Raw genomic sequence first — 23,766 nt, 5'->3', positions numbered from 1 at the left:
ACATCATCGCAATGGTCTAGGGGTGTAACGGTACACGTATTAGTACCAAAACGGTCAGTACAGCAACCTCTGTTTGACCCGCCTGCGAATTAATACATAACCCCCCCAATAAATCTCTATATAGTGCCTTCGGAAAGTATCCCACTGACTTTTTCCACATTTTGTTATGTTACAGCCTTATCAAATGGATTTAAAAAAGAAATAATCCTCAGCAATCTACACAATACCCCAGTCACAAAGCGAAAACAGGTTAAATGTTTGCACATTTATTTACAAACAAAAATCCCTTATTTACGTAAGTATTCAGACCCTTTGCTATGAGACTTGAAATTGAGGTGCATCCTGTTTCCATTGATCATCTTTGAGATGTTTTGTCAGAGCCCTCAAACTCAACTCAGGGCCGCGAAGCCAGTTCCACTGCTTGTTTTCAAAATCAGGTAGAACAGAAAACAAGCAAGATCCAGACCTCGTAGAGTAAGAGTTGAATACCCCTGGTGCAGAGAATCATTGTACCATCTAGACCACTGAAAGATCTTTTCAATAACCCAAAATGTGTAGTTTCAGCTGTTTGAAACTGGTGTACAAAACCAAGACTTTAAAACCGGAAGCATAGAAATGGCGCACTTAGAACAAATATACGGCTTCTTGACTTACTTTCAATGAGAATGACAGAACTATAACTGAAATGTGAATTCGGTCAGGTCACCCAAAAAGTTAGATATTGCATCTTTAATTGAGAAGGATATGACCAAGAGCCAACAGGTAGACCGCTACTTAATAGTCAATGGAGGTTAGGCTTGGGTGGTATACTGTATACCGGGCTATATGGAAAAGGCCAACGTTTTTTTCAATACCGTTAAAATTAATATTGTAGTTTTCCTATACATTTTAAGATTTGTAGCTACTTTAAGTTAACACCTGCAGTCAACTTGTAAAATACATTAGAGGATAACGCTTACAGTAGTTCCCCAGAACAGTTGAGCCAGTCACATTTGTTTGTGAATAGCATAACGGGAGAAAGTGGGAGCTGGTGAGTCCATAGCGTTCTATATCTATCGGCAAGTCTGTTGTGCAGCGCACTTGAGGTGATGAGGTTATACTTGTACGCAATTCACTAATAAATGTTTGCCATCAGATATCTTACAATGGCTTTCTGCCGTATTTAAGAAGTCCTACTACTAGAGTTTCTTCCCCATCCCCTCTGTTCCGTGTACACCTGCTGCTCTTCCTTCAGAAAAGCATGCATAACAACTTTGTTCATTTGCACAATTTCTCTCACTTATAAATGTCCACACTCACCAAAAATGACATTCGGTAGCTACTAGTTATGCTTGTATAGCTTTATGAGCTCGATTTGCCCGTCGTTGCAATTACGTTAGTTTTTCGCTCATTAGCATTTCGCTAACGGTGTCTGTGTGACTTTGCTATTACTTGTGCCAACTGTGTTAGTATTCTGGTAGACGCCCCAAAAGAAGAAAGATGGTCTTACCGTTACAGATTTCAGGGTCATGCCGTGGTAGGTGCCCATGGTGTCAATCTTGAATCCCTCCGTTTCTAAAAGGACACAACAAGTCAATCAATCAGTAATGCACGTTACTTTTCAGGTGGCTTGGGTAGGGCTGTGGCAGTCATGAACTTTTGTCAGCCAGTTGATTGTCAATAAAACAACTGCCGTTAATTAACAACACATTCAGCATCTCCTGGCTTCCACGCATAGCCTACAAGCCACTGATGCAGCCTTTGGAACATCTACATTTTAAAAAGTCAAAGAAATCCATGTAATATAGCCAACACCAACACCATCACAATAAATCAATTATTCATTTTAGACAGGTCTAAAGAAACATGTTAAGAAAATGTAGTCTATTTCAGAAGAAGAGAATACTTTGAGATGTCCTTATGTTAGGCCTGGATCTGGCTATGACAAAGCTGTGAGCTACACTAGTTCATTTAGCAGACACGATTTGCTTAGAATTCCACGGCATTATTTTATATTATAAAGAACACAATTGAACATCGCTGAATAAAATAAACGATTTGAGGGATTTGCGCACATGCGGCTATTCTGTGTTGAGCGGTTAACAAAGAAAAAGGCACTCCTATATGCTTACTTTAAATTAATTTATCCAACTTTTAGTTGTGATACAAAAGTTGGGCTATACAGTGCATTTCGGAAAGTATTCAAAACCCTTGACTTTTTCCACATTTTGTTATGTTACAGCCTTATTCTAAAATTGATTCGATTATTTCCCCCCCCCGTCAATCTACACACAAAATACTGACAAAGCGAACACGGACATTTACATTTAAAAAATATATATAAATACTTACATGTATTTATTTAGAAATACTTTACATAACTATTCAGACCTTTTGCTATGAAACTCTAAATTGAGCTCAGGTGCATCCTGTTTCCATTGAATCAACCTTGAGATGTTTCTACAACTTGGAGTCCACCTGTGGTAAATTCAATTGATTGGACATGATTTGGAAAGGCACACACACCTGTCTAAATAAGGTCCCACAATTGACAGTGCATGTCAGAGCCAAAACCAATAAACGTGTCATACGTGTCATTTCCGGTCACAACTTGCAGACTTGTTTACGTGCTGCTCTGTGTTTTGTTGCCAACCTTACTTTGCTACCTGACAACTTTACGTTTTTTCCCTTTTAATTACCTTTAAATTTTTTGTTTTTCCCCTCACCGAACTTTTTTTCCCATTCAACTTTTTCACTCCGGACGCTTCATTTGGACGTGGTTCGTCAGGACTTCCAACAGCCAAAGCTAAGGAGTAACATTAACACGATGCCTTCTAATTGCAGTCGCTGTACTCATAATATACAGGAGAACGATCGCCTTACGGCGAGGATAGCTGTGCTGCAAGCCCAGCTTCAGACGCAATCATTAAGCAAGGGTAATTTCAGTGTAGGAAAGGATGAAACAGCGTCTGTGCCACCAGTAAGTACAGATAGTAACGTTAGTATAAATCCCCTCGCACGGTCCCCGCAGCCGGACAACTTTCTCATAGCTTCTGGAGGGAAATGCTGTAGGAATGCTCAACCGGTGTCGCTCATTCAGCCAACAGAAACTTTCAACCGGTTCTCCCCATTAAGCAGCGAGTCGGAGTCAGAGGCCGAGCCTTCTCTGGTCTCTACTCCTCCCATTACGGGGTCTGAGACGCCAAAGGCTCCCACCATTAGCTCTGACAAATTGAAAACCCTAGTCATTAGCGACTACATTGCACGCAGTATTAGACTTAAAACGAATCATCCAGCGATCATACACTGTTTACCAGGGGGCAGGGCTACTGACGTTAAGGCTAATCTAAAGACGGTGCTGGCTAAAGCTAAAACTGGCGAGTGTAGAGAGTATAGAAATATTGTTATCCACGTTGGCACTAACGATGTTAGGATGAAACAGTCAGAGGTCACCAAGCGCAACATAGCTTCAGCGTGTAAATCAGCTAGAAAGATGTGTCGACATAGAGTAATTGTCTCTGGCCCCCTCCCAGTTAGGGGGAGTGATGAGCTCTACAGCAGAGTCTCACAACTCAATCGCTGGTTGAAAACGGTTTTCTGCCCCTTCCAAAAGATAGAATTTGTAGATAATCGGCCCTCTTTCTGGGAGCCAGCCTGCCAGCTTAGTGGAGTCTGCCACTAGCACAGTCAGTGTAGTCAGCTCAGCTATCCCCATTGAGACCGTGTCTGTGCCTCGACCTAGGATGGGCAAAACTAAACATGGCAGTGTTCGCCTTAGCAATCTCACTAGAATAAAGACCTCCATTCCTGCCATTATTGAAAGAGATCGTGATACCTCACATCTCAAAATAGGGCTACTTAATGTTAGATCCCTCACTTCAAAGGCCGTTATAGTCAATGAACTAATCATAATCTTGATGTGATTGGCCTGACTGAAACATGGCTTAAGCCTGATGAATTTACTGTGTTAAATGAGGCCTCACCTCCTGGTTACACTAGTGACCATATCCCCCGCGCATCCCGCAAAGGCGGAGGTGTTGCTAACATTTACGATAGCAAATTTCAATTTAAAATTAAAAAGTACAATAAAAATATGTTTTCGTCTTTTGAGCTTCTAGTCATAAAATCTATGCAGCTTACTCAATCACTTTTTATAGCTACTGTTTACAGGCCTCCTGGGCCACATACAGCGTTCCTCACTAAGTTCCTATCGGACCTTGTAGTCATAGCAGATAATATTCACATTTTTGGTGACTTTAATATTCACATGGAAAAGTCCACAGACCCACTCAAAGGCATTCGGAGCCATCATCGACTAAGTGGGTTTTGTCCAACATGTCTCCGGACCTTCTCACTGCCAGTCATACTCTGGACCTAGTTTTGTCCAATGGAATAAATGTTGTGGAACTTAATGTTTTTCCTCATAATCCTGGACAATCGGACCACTATTTTATTACGTTTGCAATCGCAACAAATAATCTGCTCAAACCCCAACCAAGGAGCATCAAAAGTCGTGCTATAAATTCTCAGACAACCCAAAGAGTCCTTGATGCCTCCCTCTGCCTACCCAAGGACGTCAGAGGACAAATCAGTTAACCACTTAACTGAGGAACTCAACTTAACCTTGCGCAATACCCTAGATGCAGTTGCACCCCTAAAAACATTTGTCATAAGAATCTAGCTCCCTGGTATACAGAAAATACCCAAGCTCTGAAGCAAGCTTCCAGAAAATTGGAACGGAAATGGCGCCACACAAAACTGGAAGTCTTCCGACTAGCTTGGAAAGACAGTACCGTGCAGTATCGAAGAGCCCTCACTGCTGCTCGATCATCCTATTTTTCCAACTTAATTGAGGAAAATAAGAACAATCCAAAATTTATTTTTGATACTCTCGCAAAGCTAACTAAAAAGCAGCATTCACCAAGAGAGGATGGCTTTCACTTCAGCAGTAATAAATTCATGAACTTCTTTGAGGAAAAGATCATGATCATTAGAAAGCAAATTACGGACTCCTCTAAAATCTGCGTATTCCTCCAAAGCTCAGTTGTCCTGAGTCTGCACAACTCTGCCAGGACCTAGGATCAAGGGAGACACTGAAGTGTTTTAGTACTCCATGTCTTGACACAATGATGAAAATAATCATGGCCTCTAAACCGTCAAGCTGCATACTGGACCCTATTCTAACTTATCTACTGAAAGAGCTGCTTCCTGTGCTTGGCACTCCTATGTTGAACATAATAAACGGCTCTATATTCACCGGATGTGTAACAAACTCACTAAAAGTGGCAGTTATAAAGCCTCTCTTGAAAAAGCCAAACCTTGACCCAGAAAATATTTTAAAAAACTAAAATTGGCCTATAATCGAATCTTCTATTCCTCTCAAAAATGTTAGAAAAAGCTGTTGCCCAGCAACTCACTGCCTTCCTAAAGACAAATAATGTATACGAAATGCTTCAGTCTGGTTTTAGACCCCATCATAGCACTGAGACTGCACTTGTGAAGGTGGTAAATGACCTTTTAATGGCGTCAGACCGAGGCTCTGCATCTGTCCTTGTGCTCCTAGACTTTAGTGCTGCTTTTGATACCACAAATCACCACATTCTTTTGGAGAGATTGGAAACTAAAATTGATCTACACAGACAAGTTCTGGCCTGGTTTAGATCTTATCTATCGGAAAGATATCAGTTTGTCTCTGTGAATGGTTTGTCCTCTAACAAATCAACTGTAAATTTCAGTGTTCTTCGAGGTTCCGTTTTAGGACCACTATTGTTTTCACTATATATTTCACCTCTTGGGGATGTCATGCGAAAAAAATTTAACTTTCACTGCTATGCAGATGACACAAAGCTGTACATTTCAATGAAACATGGTGAAGCACAAAAATTGCCCTCGCTAGAAGCTTGTGTTTGACATAAGGAAGTGGACGGCTGCAAACTTTCTACTTTTAAACTCGGACAAAACAGAGATGCTTGTTCTAGGTCCCAAGAAACAAAGAGATCTTCTGTTGAATCTGACAATTAATCTTGATGGTTGTACAGTCGTCTCAAATAAAACTGTTTAGGACCTCAGTGTTAATCTGAACCCTGATCTCTCTTTTGACGAACATATCAAGACTGTTTCAAGGACAGCTTTTTTCCATCTACGTAACATTGCAAAAATCTGAAACTTTCTGTCCAAAAATGATGCAGAAAAATTAATCCATGCTTTTGTTACTTCTAGGTTAGACTACTGCAATGCTCTACTTTCCGGCTACCCGGATAAAGCACTAAATAAACTTAAGTTAGTGCTAAATACGGCTGCTAGAATCCTGACTAGAACCAAAACAAATTGATCATATTACTCCAGTGCTAGCCTCCCTACACTGGCAAGGGCTGTTAAGGCAAGGGCTGATTTCAAGGTTTTACTGCTAACCTAAAAAGCATTACATGGGCTTGCTCCTACCCATCTTTCCGATTTGGTCCTGCCGTACATGCCGTACATACCTACACGTACGCTACGGTCACAAGACGCAGGCCTCCTAATTGTCCCTAGAATTTCTAAGCAAACATTTGGAAGCAGGGCTTTCTCCTATAGAGCTCCATTTTTATGGAATGGTCTGCCTACCCATGTGAGAGACGCAGACTCGGTCTCAACCTTTAAGTCTTTATTGAAGACTCATCTCTTCAGTAGGTCCTATGATTGAGTGTAGTCTGGCCCAGGAGTGTGAAGGTGAACGGAAAGGCACTGAAGCAACGAACCGCCCTTGCTGTCTCTGCCTGGCCGGTTCCTCTCTCTCCACTGGGATTCTCTGCCTCTAACCCTATTACAGGGGCTGAGTCACTGGCTTACTGGTGCTCTTCCATGCCGTCACTTGAGTGGGTTGAGTCACTGACGTGGTCTTCCTGTCTGGGTTGGCGCCCCCACTTGGGTTGTGCTGTGGCGGAGATCTTTGTGGGCTATACTCGGCCTTGTCTCAGGATGGTATGTTGGTGGATGAAGATATCCCTCTAGTGGTGTGGGGGCTGTGCTTTGGCAAAGTGGGTGGGGTTATATCCTGCATCATCGGATGGGACCACAGTGTCTCCTGACCCCTCCTGTCTCATCCTCCAGTATTTATGCTGCAGTAGTTTGTGTCGGGGGCCTAGGGTCAGTCTGTTATATCTGGAGTATTTCTCCTTTCTTATCGGGTGTCCTGTGTGAATTTAAGTATGCTCTCTCTAATTCTCTCTCGGAGGACCTAAGCCCTAGGACCATGCCTCAGGACTACCTGGCATGATGACTCCTTGTTGTCCCCAGTCCACCTGGCCGTGCTGCTGCTCCAGTTTCAACTGTTCTGCCTGCGGCTATGGAACCCTGACCTGTTCACTGTGATTACTATTATTTGACCATGCTGGTCATTTATGAACATTTGAACATCTTGGCCATGTTCTGTTATAATCTCCACCCGGCACAGCCAGAAGAGGACTGGCCACCCCTCATAGCCTGATTCCTCTAGGTTTCTTCCTAGGTTTTGGCCTTTATAGGGAGTTTTTCCTAGCCACCGTGCTTCTACACCTGCATTGCTTGCTGTTTGGGGTTTTAGGCTGGGTTTCTGTACAGCACTTTGATATATCAGCTGATGTAAGAAGGGCTATATAAATAAATTTGATTTGAAACCAAGCCATGAGGTCGAAGCAATTGCCCATATAGCTCCGAGACGGGATTGTGTCGAGGCACAGATCTGGGAAAGGGTACCAAAAAAATGTCTGCGGCATTGAAGGTCCCCAAGAACACAGTGGCCTCCATCATTCTATAAAGGAAGAAGTTTGGAACCACCAAGGCTCTTCCTAGAGCTGGCCGACCGGCCAAACTGAGCAATCGGGGGAGAAGGGCCTTGGTCAGGGAGGTGACCAAGAACCCAATGGTCACTCTGACAGAGCTCTGGAGTTCCTCTGTGGAGAGGGGAGAACCTTGCAGAAGGACAACCATCTCTGCAGCACTGGAGGAAACGAGGCACCGCTCATCACCTGGCCAATACCATCCCTACGGTGAAGCATGGGGTTGGCAGCATCCTGCTGTGGGGATGTTTTTTAGCAGCAGGGACTGGGAGACTAGTCAGGAACGAGAGAAAGATGAACAGAGCAAAGTACAGAGAGATGCTGGATGAAAGCCTGCTCAGGACAGACTGAGGCGAAGGTTCAACTTCCAACAGGACAACCCTAAGCACACAGCCAAGATAACGCAGGAGTGGCTTTGACACAAGTCTCTGAATGTCCTTGAGTGGCCCAGCCAGAGCCCGGACTTGAACCCGATCGAACATCTCCGGAGAGACCTGAAAATAGCTGTGCAGGTACGCTCCCCATCCAACAAGACAGCTTGAGAGGATCTGCAGAGAAGAATGGGAGAAACTCCCCAAATACAGGTTTGCCAAGCTTGTAGCATCATACCCAAGAAGACGCGAGGCTGTAATCACTGCCAACTGTGCTTCAACAAAGTACTGAGTAAAGGGCCTGAATACTTATGTAAATGTAATATTGACGTTTTTGCAAAAAAAATATCTAAAAACCCGTTTTGCTTTGTCATTATGGGGTAGTGTGTGTAGATTGAACATTTTTCTTCTACATTTTGTTACATTAGTCATATTCTAAAATGGATGGAGAAGAAAGTTAAGGGGTCTGAATACATTCCGAATGCACTTGATGTTTTGATTTTAAATATATTCTATGGCTGCATGATGAGACTAAAAAAAAGTTGCATTGAGCATGAGCTTTGCTTTGTTTTTTTGCACAGGCAATGTGTACACACTTCAGTCTCATTCACAATTTGACAAGCACTTAACTTCTTATGGCTTGGGGGGGCACTATTTTCACATCCGGATGAAAAGTGTGCCCAAAGTAAACTGCCTGCTAGTCAGGCCCAGAAGTTAGGATATGCATATAATTGGTAGATTTGGATAGAAAACACTAAAGTTTCTAAAACTGTTTGAATGATGTCTGAGTATAACAGAACTTATTTGGCAGGCAAAACCCTGGTACGGAACTTGTGAAGAGGTAGTGAATTGTTACATGTTGAACTGAGAAACAGACAGACTGTCTCGTTAATGCTTGAAGAAGTTAGTTTGAAAAGGTTCACAACTTGAATTCATAACAACCAGTGTTATGCTGGAAAAAAAAGACCACTTATATTTGGCAGGAAAAAGCCCCCCCCACCAAATAGTTTAATTTTCTTTAAATATTTTACTTTACTGCATATGTAACTCATATACCTTTGTTTTTCAGTTTTGCACAGGTTTACCACAGAAAATATATATGTGCAATGCCCGCTTTCTGTTTCTATAAGGTTAAAAGCAATATTTTGTCATTTATTAACTTTGAAGGGAACAAAATGTAAAAAAAAAATGTACAGTATATCGTGATATTATATCGTTATCGTCCGGACAGTGGAAAATATTGTGATATGAATTTAAGTTCATATCGCCCACCCTTAATTGAACTAAAGGAGAGAAGGGAGCTACCAATACTACTGTCTGGGCTGGTAGGACGGCTAGTATGGTTAGCTGGTTTTGTAAAGCGCAAGCCAAGTTAGCTATGCTTCGCAGCCTGGGCTAATAGCCTAGCTAGTTAGCACAATGCCAACCGGAGAAAGCGTGTGCTTTCTTTGTCTCTCGATGAACAAAGCATCTGTGTAGATAAGTTGTCAGTCTAGTCAACACGAAATAAGGGAATGTGGGTTGCAATTCTACCATGTAGAATAGCTTATCAAGTCGCAGTAGCTAGCCAAGTCTCAGTAGCTAGCTGTGTGACACTAGCTACCACAGGAGACTTATTTGAAAGAAAAAGCTAAAGATATATTTCTACAAGAAGCAAAAACATTCCTTTCGGTCAGTTATTCAGCACAAAAGACGAGAGCCGAGGTCCTAGGTTCGGGAGCATTAACCTTGCGGTTCGCCTGAGAACAGTTAAGTAGGAAGACAGGAATCAAGTCATGCTGAGGAGAGTAGGGCGCTTTGCAAGGAAGAGGCGCAAGAATGACCAGAAGGTGGGCGAGTGGCACAGCTCATTCGCCACTCGACAAGTCTGTCGCCGACAGACGCTATGTGATTGGTTCCTCCTAGTAGTGATGCCCAAGACAAATCCCAATGTTATAGATCAAAACAAGTATTTGAAAGAGAACCATGTATGCCTATGCTGCCTCAAACAATATGAACCTCATCACAATTAAACAAGCCTAAACAGAACGAACCACCACTAACTGAGTAGTCAGCAAAAACATTAGCTGTGTTCGAATAGTAATACTAACCGCACTATTTGTGATGTAAATTGAGTATGTAGTATGCTTATTGGTTATATTATGGATATAGTTAGTATGCCAAGTATACAAGCAGTGGACACGATTTCAGTGCTTTTCGGGCTCATAATGCAATTCTTCAGAAAATGGGCGTGGCTTCACAACATTTGCAGATTTGAAGACAATGGCGTAAGATATGCAGCCGAAGTCTGACGAGAGAGCATACAAATTCAATGCTTTAACTAATGACAAATGTTAAGAAAATCTTGAGCAATGTAATTACTTTTCAAATAAGTTAAAAGTTATGTTGGCTGAGCTAACCTAACGAAGAACATAGCATATCATTACAGCAGTTGCTTGTATGTACCAATACATTTGCTAGCTACCTAACGTTAGTTGCTACTAATACAAACTTGCCAGTATATTAACTGTAGGCTAACTAACTACCAAATATTTATTGACTTTTCACGTCATTCTTAGCTTAGGTAAGTGGTGTAGTCGGTGTGTGTTCTCAATGGACGTTGTTAATGAAGTCATAAGTGGTCTAGCTTGTAATTTGCTATACTAACAAGCTAGCAATAAGTTGCATAGCAACAGCATCAAATTCCGGTAGACAGGCGAAGCGCTAGTACACTCAACTGAAAGGATACCATTTGTTTACAGTATACTAAAATTAACTAATAGTATGGGTATTCGAACACAGCCATTTACTTCTAAAGAGAAAAGCACTCAAAGCCATGTTATGCAATTTAGCCATCATACAGAGCACTTGCAGTGTTTTACGCAGGCTGGTGGGAGGAGCTATAGGAAGACGGGCTCATTGTAATGGATGGAATGTAAGCAAATAGGGATTTGACAAATGGACAATTCCATGTCAATTTACAATGGAGAATAATGGTCCTATTACATATGTATGACCGCTAGGGTCGGGCAATGAAGTTATATCTACCGGAACCCTTTACAGACATTGAACACAGCTACAATAACATGTCGATTGCGACAATTTGTAACTTTTCAGTCAAAAAAAAAAAAGACAAGAATTCTGCTGCAGCATAAAAAAAAAAAAAATCTCCCTCTAACAACAATAATTGTCACTGATTGATGTGCTGCTGTGTTTATGGTATGGGAGCTAAATGTTTTATTCCTACTAAATGTCTTGGTAAGTCAAGGTATTTAACTCTTTGGGATAGGGTGCAGTATTTTCACGTCCGGATGAAATCGTGCCCAAAGTAAACTGCCTGCTACTCAGGCCCAGAAGCTAGGTAGATTTGGATAGGAAACACTCTAAAGTTTCTAAAACTGTTAACCTGTTTGGGCTAGGGGGCAGTATTGAGAATTTTGGAAAAAATATGTGCCCATTTTTAACTGCCTCCTACACCAACTCAGAAGCTAGAATATGCCTATTATTGTTCAGGTTTGGATAGAAAACACCCTAAAGATTCTAAAACTGTTTGAATGGTGTCTGTGAGTATAACAGAACTCCTATGGCAGGCAAAAACCTGACAAGGTTTCATGCAGGAAGTACCCTGTCTGACAAGGAGTCGTGCGTCTTGCATCTGTTTATTGAAAAGTAAGGATCTTAGCTGTAACGTGACAATTCCCAGGGCTCCGATAGGCTCTCAGAACCCGGGAAATACCTGAAGGTTGACGAGGCAGCCTCAGGCTGAAACACATTATCGCCTTTGGTAAGTGGCGGATCAGAGGACCTTTGAATGAGGCGCGTGCACGATTCGCTCCTGAGGATAAATTTAATTCGGCTGTTTAGGCTCATAGCATATTCCTGGTCGGAATATTATCGCTTTTCTACGAGATAAATGGCATAAAAATTGTTTTTAAACAGCGGTTGACATGCTTCGAAGTACGGTAATGGAATATTTAGACATTTTTTGTCACGCCAATGCGCCATGCGCGAGACCGTGATGTAGCATTCTGATAGTGTCTAGAACTCACGAACAAAACGTCGCTGTTTGGATATAACGATGGATTATTTGGGACCAAACCTACATTTGTTATTGAAGTAGAAGTCCTGGCAGTGTATTCTGACGAAGAACAAGCAAGGTAAGAACATTTTTCTTATAGGAAATGTGATTTTGGTGGAGGCTGACCTGGGTGGGTGTCTAAATAGCTAGCCCTGTGATGCCGGGCTATGTACTTAGATTATTGCAAAATGTGCTTCATCCGAAAAGCTATTTTAAAATCGGACATATCGAGTGCATAGAGGAGTAATGTATCTATAATTCTTAAAATAATTGTTATGCTTTTTGTGAACGTTTATCGTGAGTAATTTAGCAAACTGTTAGTAAATTCCCCGGAAGTTTGCTGGGGTTATGCTTTTTCTGAACGTCACATGCTAATGTAAAAAGCTGTATTTTGATATAAATATGAACTTGATTGAACAGACATGCATGTATTGTATAACACAATGTCCTAGGTGTGTCATCTGATGAAGATCATAAAAGGTTAGTGCTGCATTTAGCTGTGGTTTGGGTTTATGTGACATGATATGCTAGCTTGAAAAATGGGTGTCTGATTATTTCTGGCTGGGCACTCTGCTGACATAATCTAATGTTTTGCTTTCGTTGTAAAGCCTTTTTGAAATTGGACAGTGTGGTTAGATTAACGAGATTCTTGTCTTTAAATAGCTGTAAAATAGTCATATGTTTGAGAAATTGAAGTAATAGTATTTCAAACGATTCAAAAATCGCGCCACTGGATTTCAGTGGCTGTTACGTAGGTGGGACGAATTCGTCCCACATGCGCCAGAGAGGTTAAAATAATGTATGAGTATAACAGAACTTATTTGGCAGGCGAAAACCCGAGGACAAACCATCCAGGAATTTCTCTTTCTTGAGTTCACTGTTTTCTATTGGTTTTCTATGGGAAACTAGATTTATGAGGCACCTGGTTGCAGTTCCTAAGACTTCCACTAGATGTCAACAGTCTTTAGAAATTGGTTGATGATGTTTTTCCTTTGAGAAATGAAGAAGTATGGCTATTCAGAATGAGTGTCAAGCCAAGTGGACTCTTGTTTGGGCACGCGACCTGAAGCTTGCTCCACTTTGATTTTATCCGCTATTGAACACAGTATATTCCGTCTTAAATTTGATCAATTATTTACGTTTTAGGATACCTAAGGATGGATTAGGAAAGTTGTTTGAAATGTTTGGACCAAGTTTACAGGTAATTTATAGTCATGTTGGGCGAGTTGGAACCCGTGTTTTTCTGAATCAAACGCACCAAATAAATGGACATTTTGGGGATATAAAAAAGGAGTTTATCGAACAAAAAGGACCATTTGTGAAGCTTCTGGGACATATTGGAGTGCCAACAGAAGATCTTCAAAGGTAGGGCATGAATTATATCGTTATTTCTGACTTTCGTGTGGCACCTGCTTGGTTGAAAGTGGTAGGCTTGATTACAGTGGTAGGCTTGATTACCAACAACGAGACGGCCTACAGGGAGAAGCCGAGGGCCCTCGGAGTGTTGTGTCAGGGAAATAACCTCTCACTCAATGTCAGCAAAACAAAAGAGATGATCGTAGACTTTAGGTAAAAGCAAAGGGAGCACCCCCCTATCCACATCGAAGAGACAGCAGTGGAGAAGGTAGAAAGTTCCTCGGTGTACATATCACCAACAAACTGAAATGGTCCACGCACACAGACAGTGTGATGAAGGCACAATAGCGCCTCTTCAACCTCAGGAGGCTGAAAAAAAATGGCTTGTCACCGAAAACCTTTACTAGCTTTTACAGGTGCACAATTGAGAGCATCCCGTCAGACTGTATCGCCGCCTGGTACAGCAACTGCACCGCCCACAACAGCAGGGCTCTCCAGAGGGTGGTGCGGTCTACACAACGCATCACTGGGGGCAACTACCTGCCCTCCAGGACACCTACAACACCTGATGTCACAGGAAGGCAAAAAATATCATCAAGGACAATAACCACCTGAGCCACTGCCTGTTCACCCCACTTCCATCCAGAAGGCAAGGTCAATACAGGTGCATCAAAGCTGGGACAGAGAGAGATTGAAAAACAGCTTCTATCTCAATGCCCTCAGATTGTTAAACAGCCACCACTAGCACAGAGGCAGCTGCCTAGCTAGACTTGATACCATTGGCCACTTTAATAAATGGAAAACTAGTCAGAGTAGTTCTTTACTATATATTGGATCTTAGCCGCTCTGTCACTGCTCATCCATATATTTTATACTTATATTCTTATCCCATTCCTTTACTATATCGTGTGTATTAGGTTTTGTTGTGGAACTTGTTAGATATTACCTGTTAGATACTGCTGCACTGTTGGATCTAGAAGCATAAGCATTTTGCTACACTCGCAATAACATCTGCTAACCATGTGTATGTGACCAATAAAATTTGATTTGAGAAGCCTCATTCCTTTACAGACAAGTAAAATGCTGGTTCATATCACCAGAGGTTTCGTGTCCACATTAAAATGTTTGCCTACCCGGACAGACAAACCTGCCGAAGCGCATTCAAGGGGCCACATTCCATTGTGTGTGAAAAGGTTAAATCGATAAAGGCTACCGGTAGCCTACTGTAATTTCATATTATGAGACAAAAACAAATAGTAGGGTACCCCGTGCTTGCAAGACTGGCCTGAAGACACCCCTGTAGCCCAGTGACATCGTGCCATGATTAGGCTAGGGTATCCTACACGCAACTGACCGAATACCAAACGCACCCTTGCATCATTAGCAGAGACAGAGCAGGCTGGCAGCGCAAAGCAGAGAGGGGAGGGGAGCGTGTTCATACATTTTGGTAACACCGTACCCAAACCGGCCGAGCATGTGCGCCATCGTGCGCAAATAGATTTTGTCCCCCCACACCAAACGCGATCACGACACGCAGGTTGAAATATCAAAACAAACTCAACCAAATATATTAATTTGGGGACAGGTCAAAAAGCATTAAACATTTATGGCAATTTAGCTAGCTAGGTGTTGCTAACTAATTTGTCCTGGGATATAAATGTTGAGTTGTTATTTTACCTGAACGAACTCGGTTCATCTATCAGCTTCTTTAAACCAATGAGGAGATGGGAGAGGCAGGACTTACACCACGTTCAGCATCACAAACAGAACTGGCTTCTATTTTAGCGCTTGGCAACGCAGATGCTCGTTGGCGCGCACGAGCAGTGTGGGTGCAATAATTGAATAACATGTTAACATTTATTTTGCAACGCGAGCACACGCGACACGAGCGGTGTGGTCAGCATGTAATAAACAGTTTTTTTGGTTAGGGATTTTTCTTAACTTTAAGGATCCCAACTTAATTTAAAAATGTTCACACCCCTAGTGCCAAACATATCAAACGCATTGCAACAACGCGTAACTCCATTCCATTCCAGCCATTACAATGAGCCTGTCCTCCTTCAGCTCCTCCCACCAGCCTCCTTTGCACACAAAATACTATTATTCATGGCCATATTTACAAAGAAACGTCATCACAATGACAATATGTGCCCTGGTCCCACTCACCCTCTTTTCCTTTGAATCGCTCCTGATCGTATCGGTTATAGGCAGCTGGGACAGGTTGCTTGTTCCTTATGGACTGGTCCTTGAGGGGAGGCAAGAGGTTACACTTAAAAAGAGGTCATTTCCAATTAATGATACGCATATTGAGACTATTATAATAAAGTGGTAATACTCCGCTCAACCCTGCCGCGACAGGTTACATAGTAATTTTTATGGAGAAGCACCAAGTTCATTTCACGCTCCATTTCGTTTAGAAATGACAACAGGGAGGTGAGGTACTCATAGATGTTATGGAATTCCTCAGCAAGAGCCTTTACTGGTTATGGATTTCATTCTCAAATGATGCATTGGCTGGATTCTTAGAATGCAAAAGTGTGTATCCAAAATCAAACTATGGTTGTACATCTACAGCGTGCATTAAATTAAAATGTTCCTTACCACCAGAGTGGTGTTCTGTGCTGGCCTCTGCTCAGGGGCACGTCCCTCCTCCCTGGCCTTCACCGACTGCAGGATGGCAAAGATGTTTTTGGAGAAGTTCTGCATGAGCAAAAGATTTATAAGCACAGTGTAAAAGGTAGGCGAGACATCACTCCAAAGAAAAACCATTGATGTGTAGATCAAAGCTACAAAGGACCCTTTTTTGTGCACATTGTGTAGTGACATGTGTAAAGCGAGCACCATAATCAAATCCATTGAGCTTCCTCTACCCAAAAATGTCCTAAACTCAAATGTATATAAATCAAGAGGTATTAAAAATTGGGGAGATTAGTCCACGGAAATGTTCTTTTTTTATATATATATATATATATATATATATATATATATATATATATATATATATATATACCTAGATTCTGATACATGGAGGTTTTCTGCTAAATGTGTAATCTCAGACATCACTTTTAATAACACAACAGCAGATCTCACCACCAAATCAAAAAACATTTCCCTTGTGGTGATGCTGCCACCTGCAGGCATAAAAGAACACAAGTGTTAAACCAAAGGTTTTTGATCAGCTATGGCTAAAGATCATCGCCCCCACCCTTCAAGGCCAATTTTGTGCTATGTTTACCCGAGGGTAACGCCTACATGGAGTGTGTGTGTCTTCCCATGTGGCCGGCTTCCTCCTCATAATGTCATGAAATGACAGCATTCCCTAAATGACAGAATGACACCCCACCAGTCATTGCCAGTCCAGTCTAGGGGTTGACCTCTGACCTTTCCAGTGCTCTGTAGGATGGTGGTCCTGGTCCTCCACACCCGCTCCCTGCTGACAATGTCCCTGGTCACGTCCACCTCAGCGTCCACAAAGCTCCTCTGCTTCAGGGTGATGTCCTCATCCAGGTCTGTCTTAATGGTGGAGCGCTTCTTTGCCATGATCTTGGCTTTGATGGCGGCAATCTTCTCCACTGACATAGCCTCGGACAGTGACCTGGAGGTAGAGATTATTTCAGCTAACCCTTATTTCACTAAGTGAGCTGAAAGGAACACGTTATCATTTAGCTTTTTATTAAAGTTATGAAAAGCTAAGTTGTCATTGAGTAGAGGTTCATGTCCGAGGTTGATTGAGCAGCAATGTGGTTAAATAATGCACCGTTTTGAGAATAAAGCAAGGTTCCTGGTTTGTGTTCATGTCTGTTAACTGCTCTCATTGAGATTTGTTAGCTAGTAATCTTAAAACCTGTGTGCAGCAATGGTGGCTTATTGATAATTGCCCCCTTTAGTAACTAGGGAGGTCAATGGATGTGCCTTCATACCTATCCTAATGCTAGTCATAAGAAAGTGATACGACTGCTCCGCTAAAGCCAACGGCCCAACATTACCAACTTCTTTCATCCATTGCAAAGGACCTACATCTTTTTTTTATCCATGTACATTTTAATAGCAATTCAGCTTGTTGGTGCCAGTTGTACAATGTTGTTGAAGAACAGTACATTTATTTTTTTAAATAAATCATTTCTGCACTTCCAAAAAAAACAACTGGATGGACGGGTATAGGCACCACATACCTGATTTGGTCAGTTTGCACAATGCCCTCTTTGTGGCCCTCCAGTCGAGCAGCCAAACGCTCCTTGTCCAGACGCACTCGTTCCTCATCCTAGAGAACGACAAAATGTTATAGTAAAATGCTCCGTTTTCTATGGCAAGACTTGAAAATGGCTGTCTAGCAATGATCAACAACCAACTTCACATTTTTTAAAGAATAATGTGCAAATATTGTACAACCCAGGTGGGCAAAGATCTTAGAGACTTACCCAGAAAGACTCACAGCTGTCGTCGCTGCCGAAGGTGACTAACGTATTGACTCAGGGGGTTGAATACTTACCCAATTAAGATATTTTTGTGTTTTATTTGTAGTTTTTCTCGATATATATATATATATATTATTTTTTTATGTTAGAATTGTTCTTCCACTTTGACAGAGTATTTTGTGTAGATTGTTGACAAATTACAATTAAATTCCACTTTGTAACAAAATTAGGAAAAGGTCAAGGGGTGTGAATACTTTTAGGCACTATCTGGCCTTTTGTTAAACAGGATTTCTATTCAGCTAAGGAGTCAGAAAGTTGCAGGTCAAATAAAAAAATGTATTCACCTCTATCCTTGGTTTTTTGGCTTCAGATGACACCTCATCTGCTGCTCGTTTGACTGAGGATGCAAAAAAATTAATAATTAGCCAACTATGCAATACCTTTTCAATATCTCTCAAATGACTTTCTACTTCGCTGTGTCTTACCAAACTGATTTCATAAGTGCAACAACCCAATGGCGTACAAGTAGCACATTAGGCCTCACAGCATGGACTGTGGATATATCCGATGCAAGAGAACATATTTCCTAATATGCATGGATTCAAATAATCCAGTCAATCAATGGAAGAGTATCCAAAATGCTTAAACTGTACCTTGTGTTGGCCTTTGCAAACCAATCTCTATGGGGGCACTTCTGTCGATACTTGTTGAAGTAGCTGTGAGGAGGGAAATCAAAGGGGAATATGTTTTAGTAGAATGATTTCAATGGAATCAACACATGTGCATTCATTTTACTAGTTAGGTTTCCATCTAATTGGAGACATTTTCATGCAAATATTTTAAAATCTGCATAAATATTCTCAATTCATACTTACAACTTTCTCCATTGAGATACGAAAGCAAGCCCTTTCGATCAGGTCTTCTGACAACTGGAATGTTCTCGGTCTAGGGTGATCATAAAACCATGTAATCACGAGGAAATACAACAAAATTGACAAAGGTCACCACAAAGCTTCCGACAACGACAGCCAGGTTAGAGGCAACGCCAGGTTAGAAGACATGACATTCATATCAGCATTAGGCAACACATTTTAACTAAGAAGCTTTTGGAATGAGGATATACATGTACTTACTGCAGCCCTTCGCACATAGGATGGATGAGGGAGATGCACATTGTTGAGAAGGAACAGGATGGAGTCCAGAGTATAGTACTCCTTCGGCTGACCCTCCTTCCCAGTCCTGAAAATGGAAGGAGAAAATTACCATCAGATTAGACCAGCAGTTTTGTCCACAGATGTTAAAGCAAAATCGATCTTGGCCCCCTCTTGTGGAACTAATCTGGAATTTAGGTACAATGCATGCATCAATAGCTATTTATTTTTTATTTTTTTAATTGTCTAAATCCTGTATTTTGTTAATGACATTACACACAAATTGTGACCAGGGCAACCATGTCACAGCTCTTCAATTACACTTCCAACAACTGGTCCAACTTGCTGGGTTCAGGTGCATGAGGTTAATTAAGGGTTTGTCCAACTATTACATTTATTATGGCCTGAAAGACTGTTGGTTCTGAAAAAAACTGGAAATACTGTAGCTAGCTAGCTTGCAAGCAAAGGTAGATTGTTATCTAGCCACACAAACTCTACTAGCCAACTTAGTTACCTGACTTGCACATAACATCAAGGTAAATATATACCTGGCAAGCTAGAAATGTCAAACAGTGACATTTATGGTCACGTGCAGAAATCAATAATAGCTAGCTAACTGCAATATTGTAGCTACCTGGCTAGCTAATCGATCGTGGACAGATTCTCAAATACATTTTTACTTCTGGATTACTAGTTAACGTTGCCTAGCTACCGTTAGCTGACTAAACCTGGTGGGTTTGCATTGTAAGCGAGACAGCAGGCTTACGACAACGTTGCCTGGCATGGTTCTGTTAGCTAGGCAGCTAACCGTAGCTAGCTACACGAACCATAACAGTATACATTTCAATAAGCAAGTTAGTTAGATTGAAATTAGACGGTTAACGTAATAGTTAAACCCCAAAACGAACAGTAAAAACCAGTTGCATGTGCGATCTTTCAGTGCAATTAGTCGCACCTTACAAACAGCAAGAAAAGTTTTAGCAACACAGCAGTGGCTAGCAGCTAACTAACATTACTCATTAGCTAGCTACAACAGGCCAATTGAAGAGTTAGTTACCAATTTATAAGCAAAATTAACATACCCCCAAATGACATAGTTAGTCTTGACATTTTTTGGCCAAGAGAACTCTCCAAAGATAACTTCGTCTCCTTTGGCGACGATTTCTTTTTTCTGGATGTTGTACAGGCGAAGAACACTCAACACGTCCGCCATCTTCACTTGTCTTCATGTAGCTATGATTGCAAGGCCTCCAGTCACCTATCAACAGAATGCAATGTGGTCTCACTGAATGCCTGATCCCAATTTCCAGTTGTATTTATGTTCAATGTCAATTGATAAACCTAGCCTAAAAACAAACTGCATTACACATATTTTGACTGATCTCTCTACATACACACACATTCAAAAAGTGTATTTAATTCATGCCCTTTAACGTTATACCTCAAAGTTTGAGATGCACTAAAATCTCTGCAGTACCAGTGTAACGTTACCCTCATAACATATTTTCTTTGCTTTCTCTGTACACAAAAAGTACAATTGACAGTAAATAGACATAGTAAACACTACTATTAAGGTTGGCATTGACACTATGGCTGCTGTAAATGGCTAACCCATTCATAGATGCTAATTTAGCAGGGGGAAGTTTTGTAAGAGTCCAACGACTCTCGTTCTGAATGTTAAAACTCATAGCTTGCGGTACGGTTTTGAAAACATAAGACCTTATCTTTCATATTAGCGAGAAATAATTTTCTAAATACATAAGGTTCAATTACAACACACCTTTACATGGTTAGGCCATATCGCCATCTTACAGCGCTTGTTTATGGAAAACAGGTGGTTACCCGCGCTAATTAGCTGTGTGTAAGAAAACTGGGGAGGAAGTGTAGTTCATCAACTGGAGGAACACACACACATTTGTTTCTAAATGTTAAAACAGTGTTGGAATTGTAGTTCACACCCAGCCAACCGTACCCGCTGAGAGCTAGTAAATGGCATGCGACAGAAAACACCTTAAATTTCATTGAAAGTGGAATGGAATATTACAACCATGTGACACCAAGGCCTACATTTTCAGTTTAGTTCAATTTATAGACGATGTCAGATTGACAGGTCTATATTAATATGGACTGTGGCAATTTTAAATCGACAGGTGTCAATGTGCACCACTGTATTCAATTACTGCAACTGACTCCAATGTATTTTTCCTCGGGATGGGTATAGATTGTAGCCAACAAGTATGTTTAATTACAGGGTCTAGTAGTACATATTCAAACATACTTTCTGGTGGGCTCTAAATAGATTGACACACCTTGTGCCTTTATTGCACAAGATGAAAACACATAAATAAAACAAATCTTTAGAATCAGTTACATGGTCAACATTAACTTTGTCTAAATAGGGGTTGATCTGAAATGGTAGATGACCAAAACTCAATGAATCCCAGTTACTAATTTCCACTTGTTCAATTGTACCTTCAGCTGTCCTTCTCCAACTGAAATGACCCACAAAGATTAATCATTTTAGTATTATCCCATTTTATTTATCCAAAATTTGAAAAAATAAATCATTACATTTATACTTCTAAAGTGTTACACAATTATGTCAAAAGTTACATTGTTGGATCTATTACATTGGAAAGGTACCTAGTGCGTTTCTACGGGAACATTGGTAAGTTAGGTTTTGCATGACTGACATCATTACATTAGTTTTTATCAAAAACCTCCTACACTGGAATACTTCTAATGTGCTTCTAGCAGCTTCAGTCTTTATCGGTGGCTACCATTGTTCCTGTACCCAAGAAGGTAAAGATAACTGATCTAAATGACTACCACCCCGTAGCACTCACTTCTGTCATCATGAAGTGCTTTGAGAGGCTAGTCAAGGATCATATCGCCGCCACCTTACCGGCCACCCTAGACCCACCTCAGTTTGCATACCGCCCCAACAGGTCCACAGATGGCGCAATCGCCATCACACTGCACACTGCCCCATCCCATCTGGACAAAAATAATACCTATGTAAGAACAGCTCAGCATTCAACTAGAATACCTATGTACTACAGCTCAGCATTCAACACCATAGTACCCTCCAAGCTCATCATCAAGTTGGAGGCCCTGGGTCTCAACCCCTCGCTGTGCAACTGGGTCTTGGACTTTGAGGGGCCGCCCCCAGGTGGTGAAAGTAGGAAACAACATCTCCACTTCGCTGATCCTCAACACAACGTTCTGCTGCCTGCAACATCCTCCAGCATGACCGGTTTGGCGGTGGGTCAGTCATGGTGTGGGGTGGCATTTCTTTGGGGGGCCGCACAGCCCTCCATGTGCTCGCCAGAGGTAGCCTGACTACCATTAGGTACCGAGATGAGATCCTCAGACCCCTTGTAAGACCATATGCTGGTGCGGTTGGCCCTGGGTTCCTCCTAATGCAAGACAATGCTAGACCTCATGTGGCTGGAGTGTGTCAGCAGTTCCTGCAAGAGGAAGGCATTGATGCTATGGACTGGCCCGCCTGTTCCCCAGACCTGAATCCAATTGAGCACATCTGGGACATCATGTCTCGCTCCATCCACCAACGCCACGTTGCACCACAGACTGTCCAGGAGTTGGCGGATGCTTTAGTCCAGGTCTGGGAGGAGATCCCTCAGGAGACCATCCACCACCTCATCAGGAGCATGCCCAGGCGTTGTAGGGAGGTCATACAGGCACGTGGAGGCCACACACACTACTGAGCCTCATTTTGACTTGCTTTAAGGACATTACATCAAAGTTGGATCAGCCTGTAGTGTGGTTTTCCACTTTAATTTTGAGTGTGACTCCAAATCTAGACCTCCATGGGTTGATAAATTGGATTTCCATTGATTCTTTTTGTGTGATTTTGTTGTCAGCACATTCAACTATGTAAAGAAAAAAGTATTTAATAAGATTATTTCATTCATTCAGATCTAGGATGTTATTTTAGTGTTCCCTTTATTTTTGAGCAGTATATTTTTATGTACATATTCGTATTCATTCCTTTGCACTTCTGTGAATAAAGTAGTTGTTGTGGAATTGTTAAGTTATTACTTGTTAGATATGACTGCATGGTCGGAACTAGAAGCACAAGCATTTCGCTACACTTGCATTAACACCTGCTAACCATGTGTATGTGACAAATAAATTTGAATTTGAATTTGTGTGCTCAGCCCTCTCTCCTGTACTCCCTGTTCACCCACGCCTGCATGACCATGCACGCCTCCAACTCAATCATCAAGTTTGCAGATGACACAACAGTAGAGGGCTTGATCACCAACACAACATGACGAGACAGCCTAGAGGGAGGAGGTGATGGCACTCGGAGTGTGGTGTCAGGAAAACAACCTCTCACTCAACGTCAACAAAGCAAAGGAGATGATCGTGGACTTCAGGAAACAGCAGAGGGAGCACCCCCCTATCCACATTGAAGGGACAGCAGTGGAGAAGGTGGAAGTTTTAAGTTCCTCGGCGTACACATCACAGACAAACTGTAATGGTCCACCCACACAGACAGTGTGGTGAAGAAGGCGTAACAGCCTGTCACCCAAAACACTGACAAACTTTTACAGATGCACAATCGAGAGCATCCTGTCAGGCTGTATCACAGCCTGGTACGGCAACTGCACTGCC

General features: G+C 41.7%; 1 protein-coding gene across 1 annotated transcript in view; it reads right to left on the bottom strand.

Moving 5' to 3' along the window:
• Positions 1 to 20,957, bottom strand: part of LOC115156642 (parafibromin-like) — a 76,648-nt gene extending 55,691 nt beyond the window's left edge. Inside the window, exons 1-11 of the mRNA XM_029704155.1 lie at positions 20,906 to 20,957; positions 20,208 to 20,383; positions 19,108 to 19,213; positions 18,850 to 18,919; positions 18,628 to 18,690; positions 18,319 to 18,371; positions 17,732 to 17,820; positions 16,941 to 17,154; positions 16,161 to 16,259; positions 15,726 to 15,804; positions 1,490 to 1,554 (exon numbers count right to left, since the gene is read on the bottom strand). Of these exons, the coding sequence (XP_029560015.1) occupies positions 1,490 to 1,554; positions 15,726 to 15,804; positions 16,161 to 16,259; positions 16,941 to 17,154; positions 17,732 to 17,820; positions 18,319 to 18,371; positions 18,628 to 18,690; positions 18,850 to 18,919; positions 19,108 to 19,213; positions 20,208 to 20,338 (969 nt within the window). The 5' untranslated portion in view covers positions 20,339 to 20,383; positions 20,906 to 20,957. The remainder of the gene's footprint in view (positions 1 to 1,489; positions 1,555 to 15,725; positions 15,805 to 16,160; positions 16,260 to 16,940; positions 17,155 to 17,731; positions 17,821 to 18,318; positions 18,372 to 18,627; positions 18,691 to 18,849; positions 18,920 to 19,107; positions 19,214 to 20,207; positions 20,384 to 20,905) is intronic.
• Positions 20,958 to 23,766: the final 2,809 nt, after the last annotated feature.

The sequence above is a fragment of the Salmo trutta genome, chromosome 21 (assembly GCF_901001165.1).
Source record: "Salmo trutta chromosome 21, fSalTru1.1, whole genome shotgun sequence".
Taxonomy (NCBI): Eukaryota; Metazoa; Chordata; class Actinopteri; order Salmoniformes; family Salmonidae; genus Salmo; species Salmo trutta.
The sequence above is the reverse complement of the archived record's forward strand: the minus strand, read 5'-3'. Positions and strand labels throughout refer to the sequence as shown.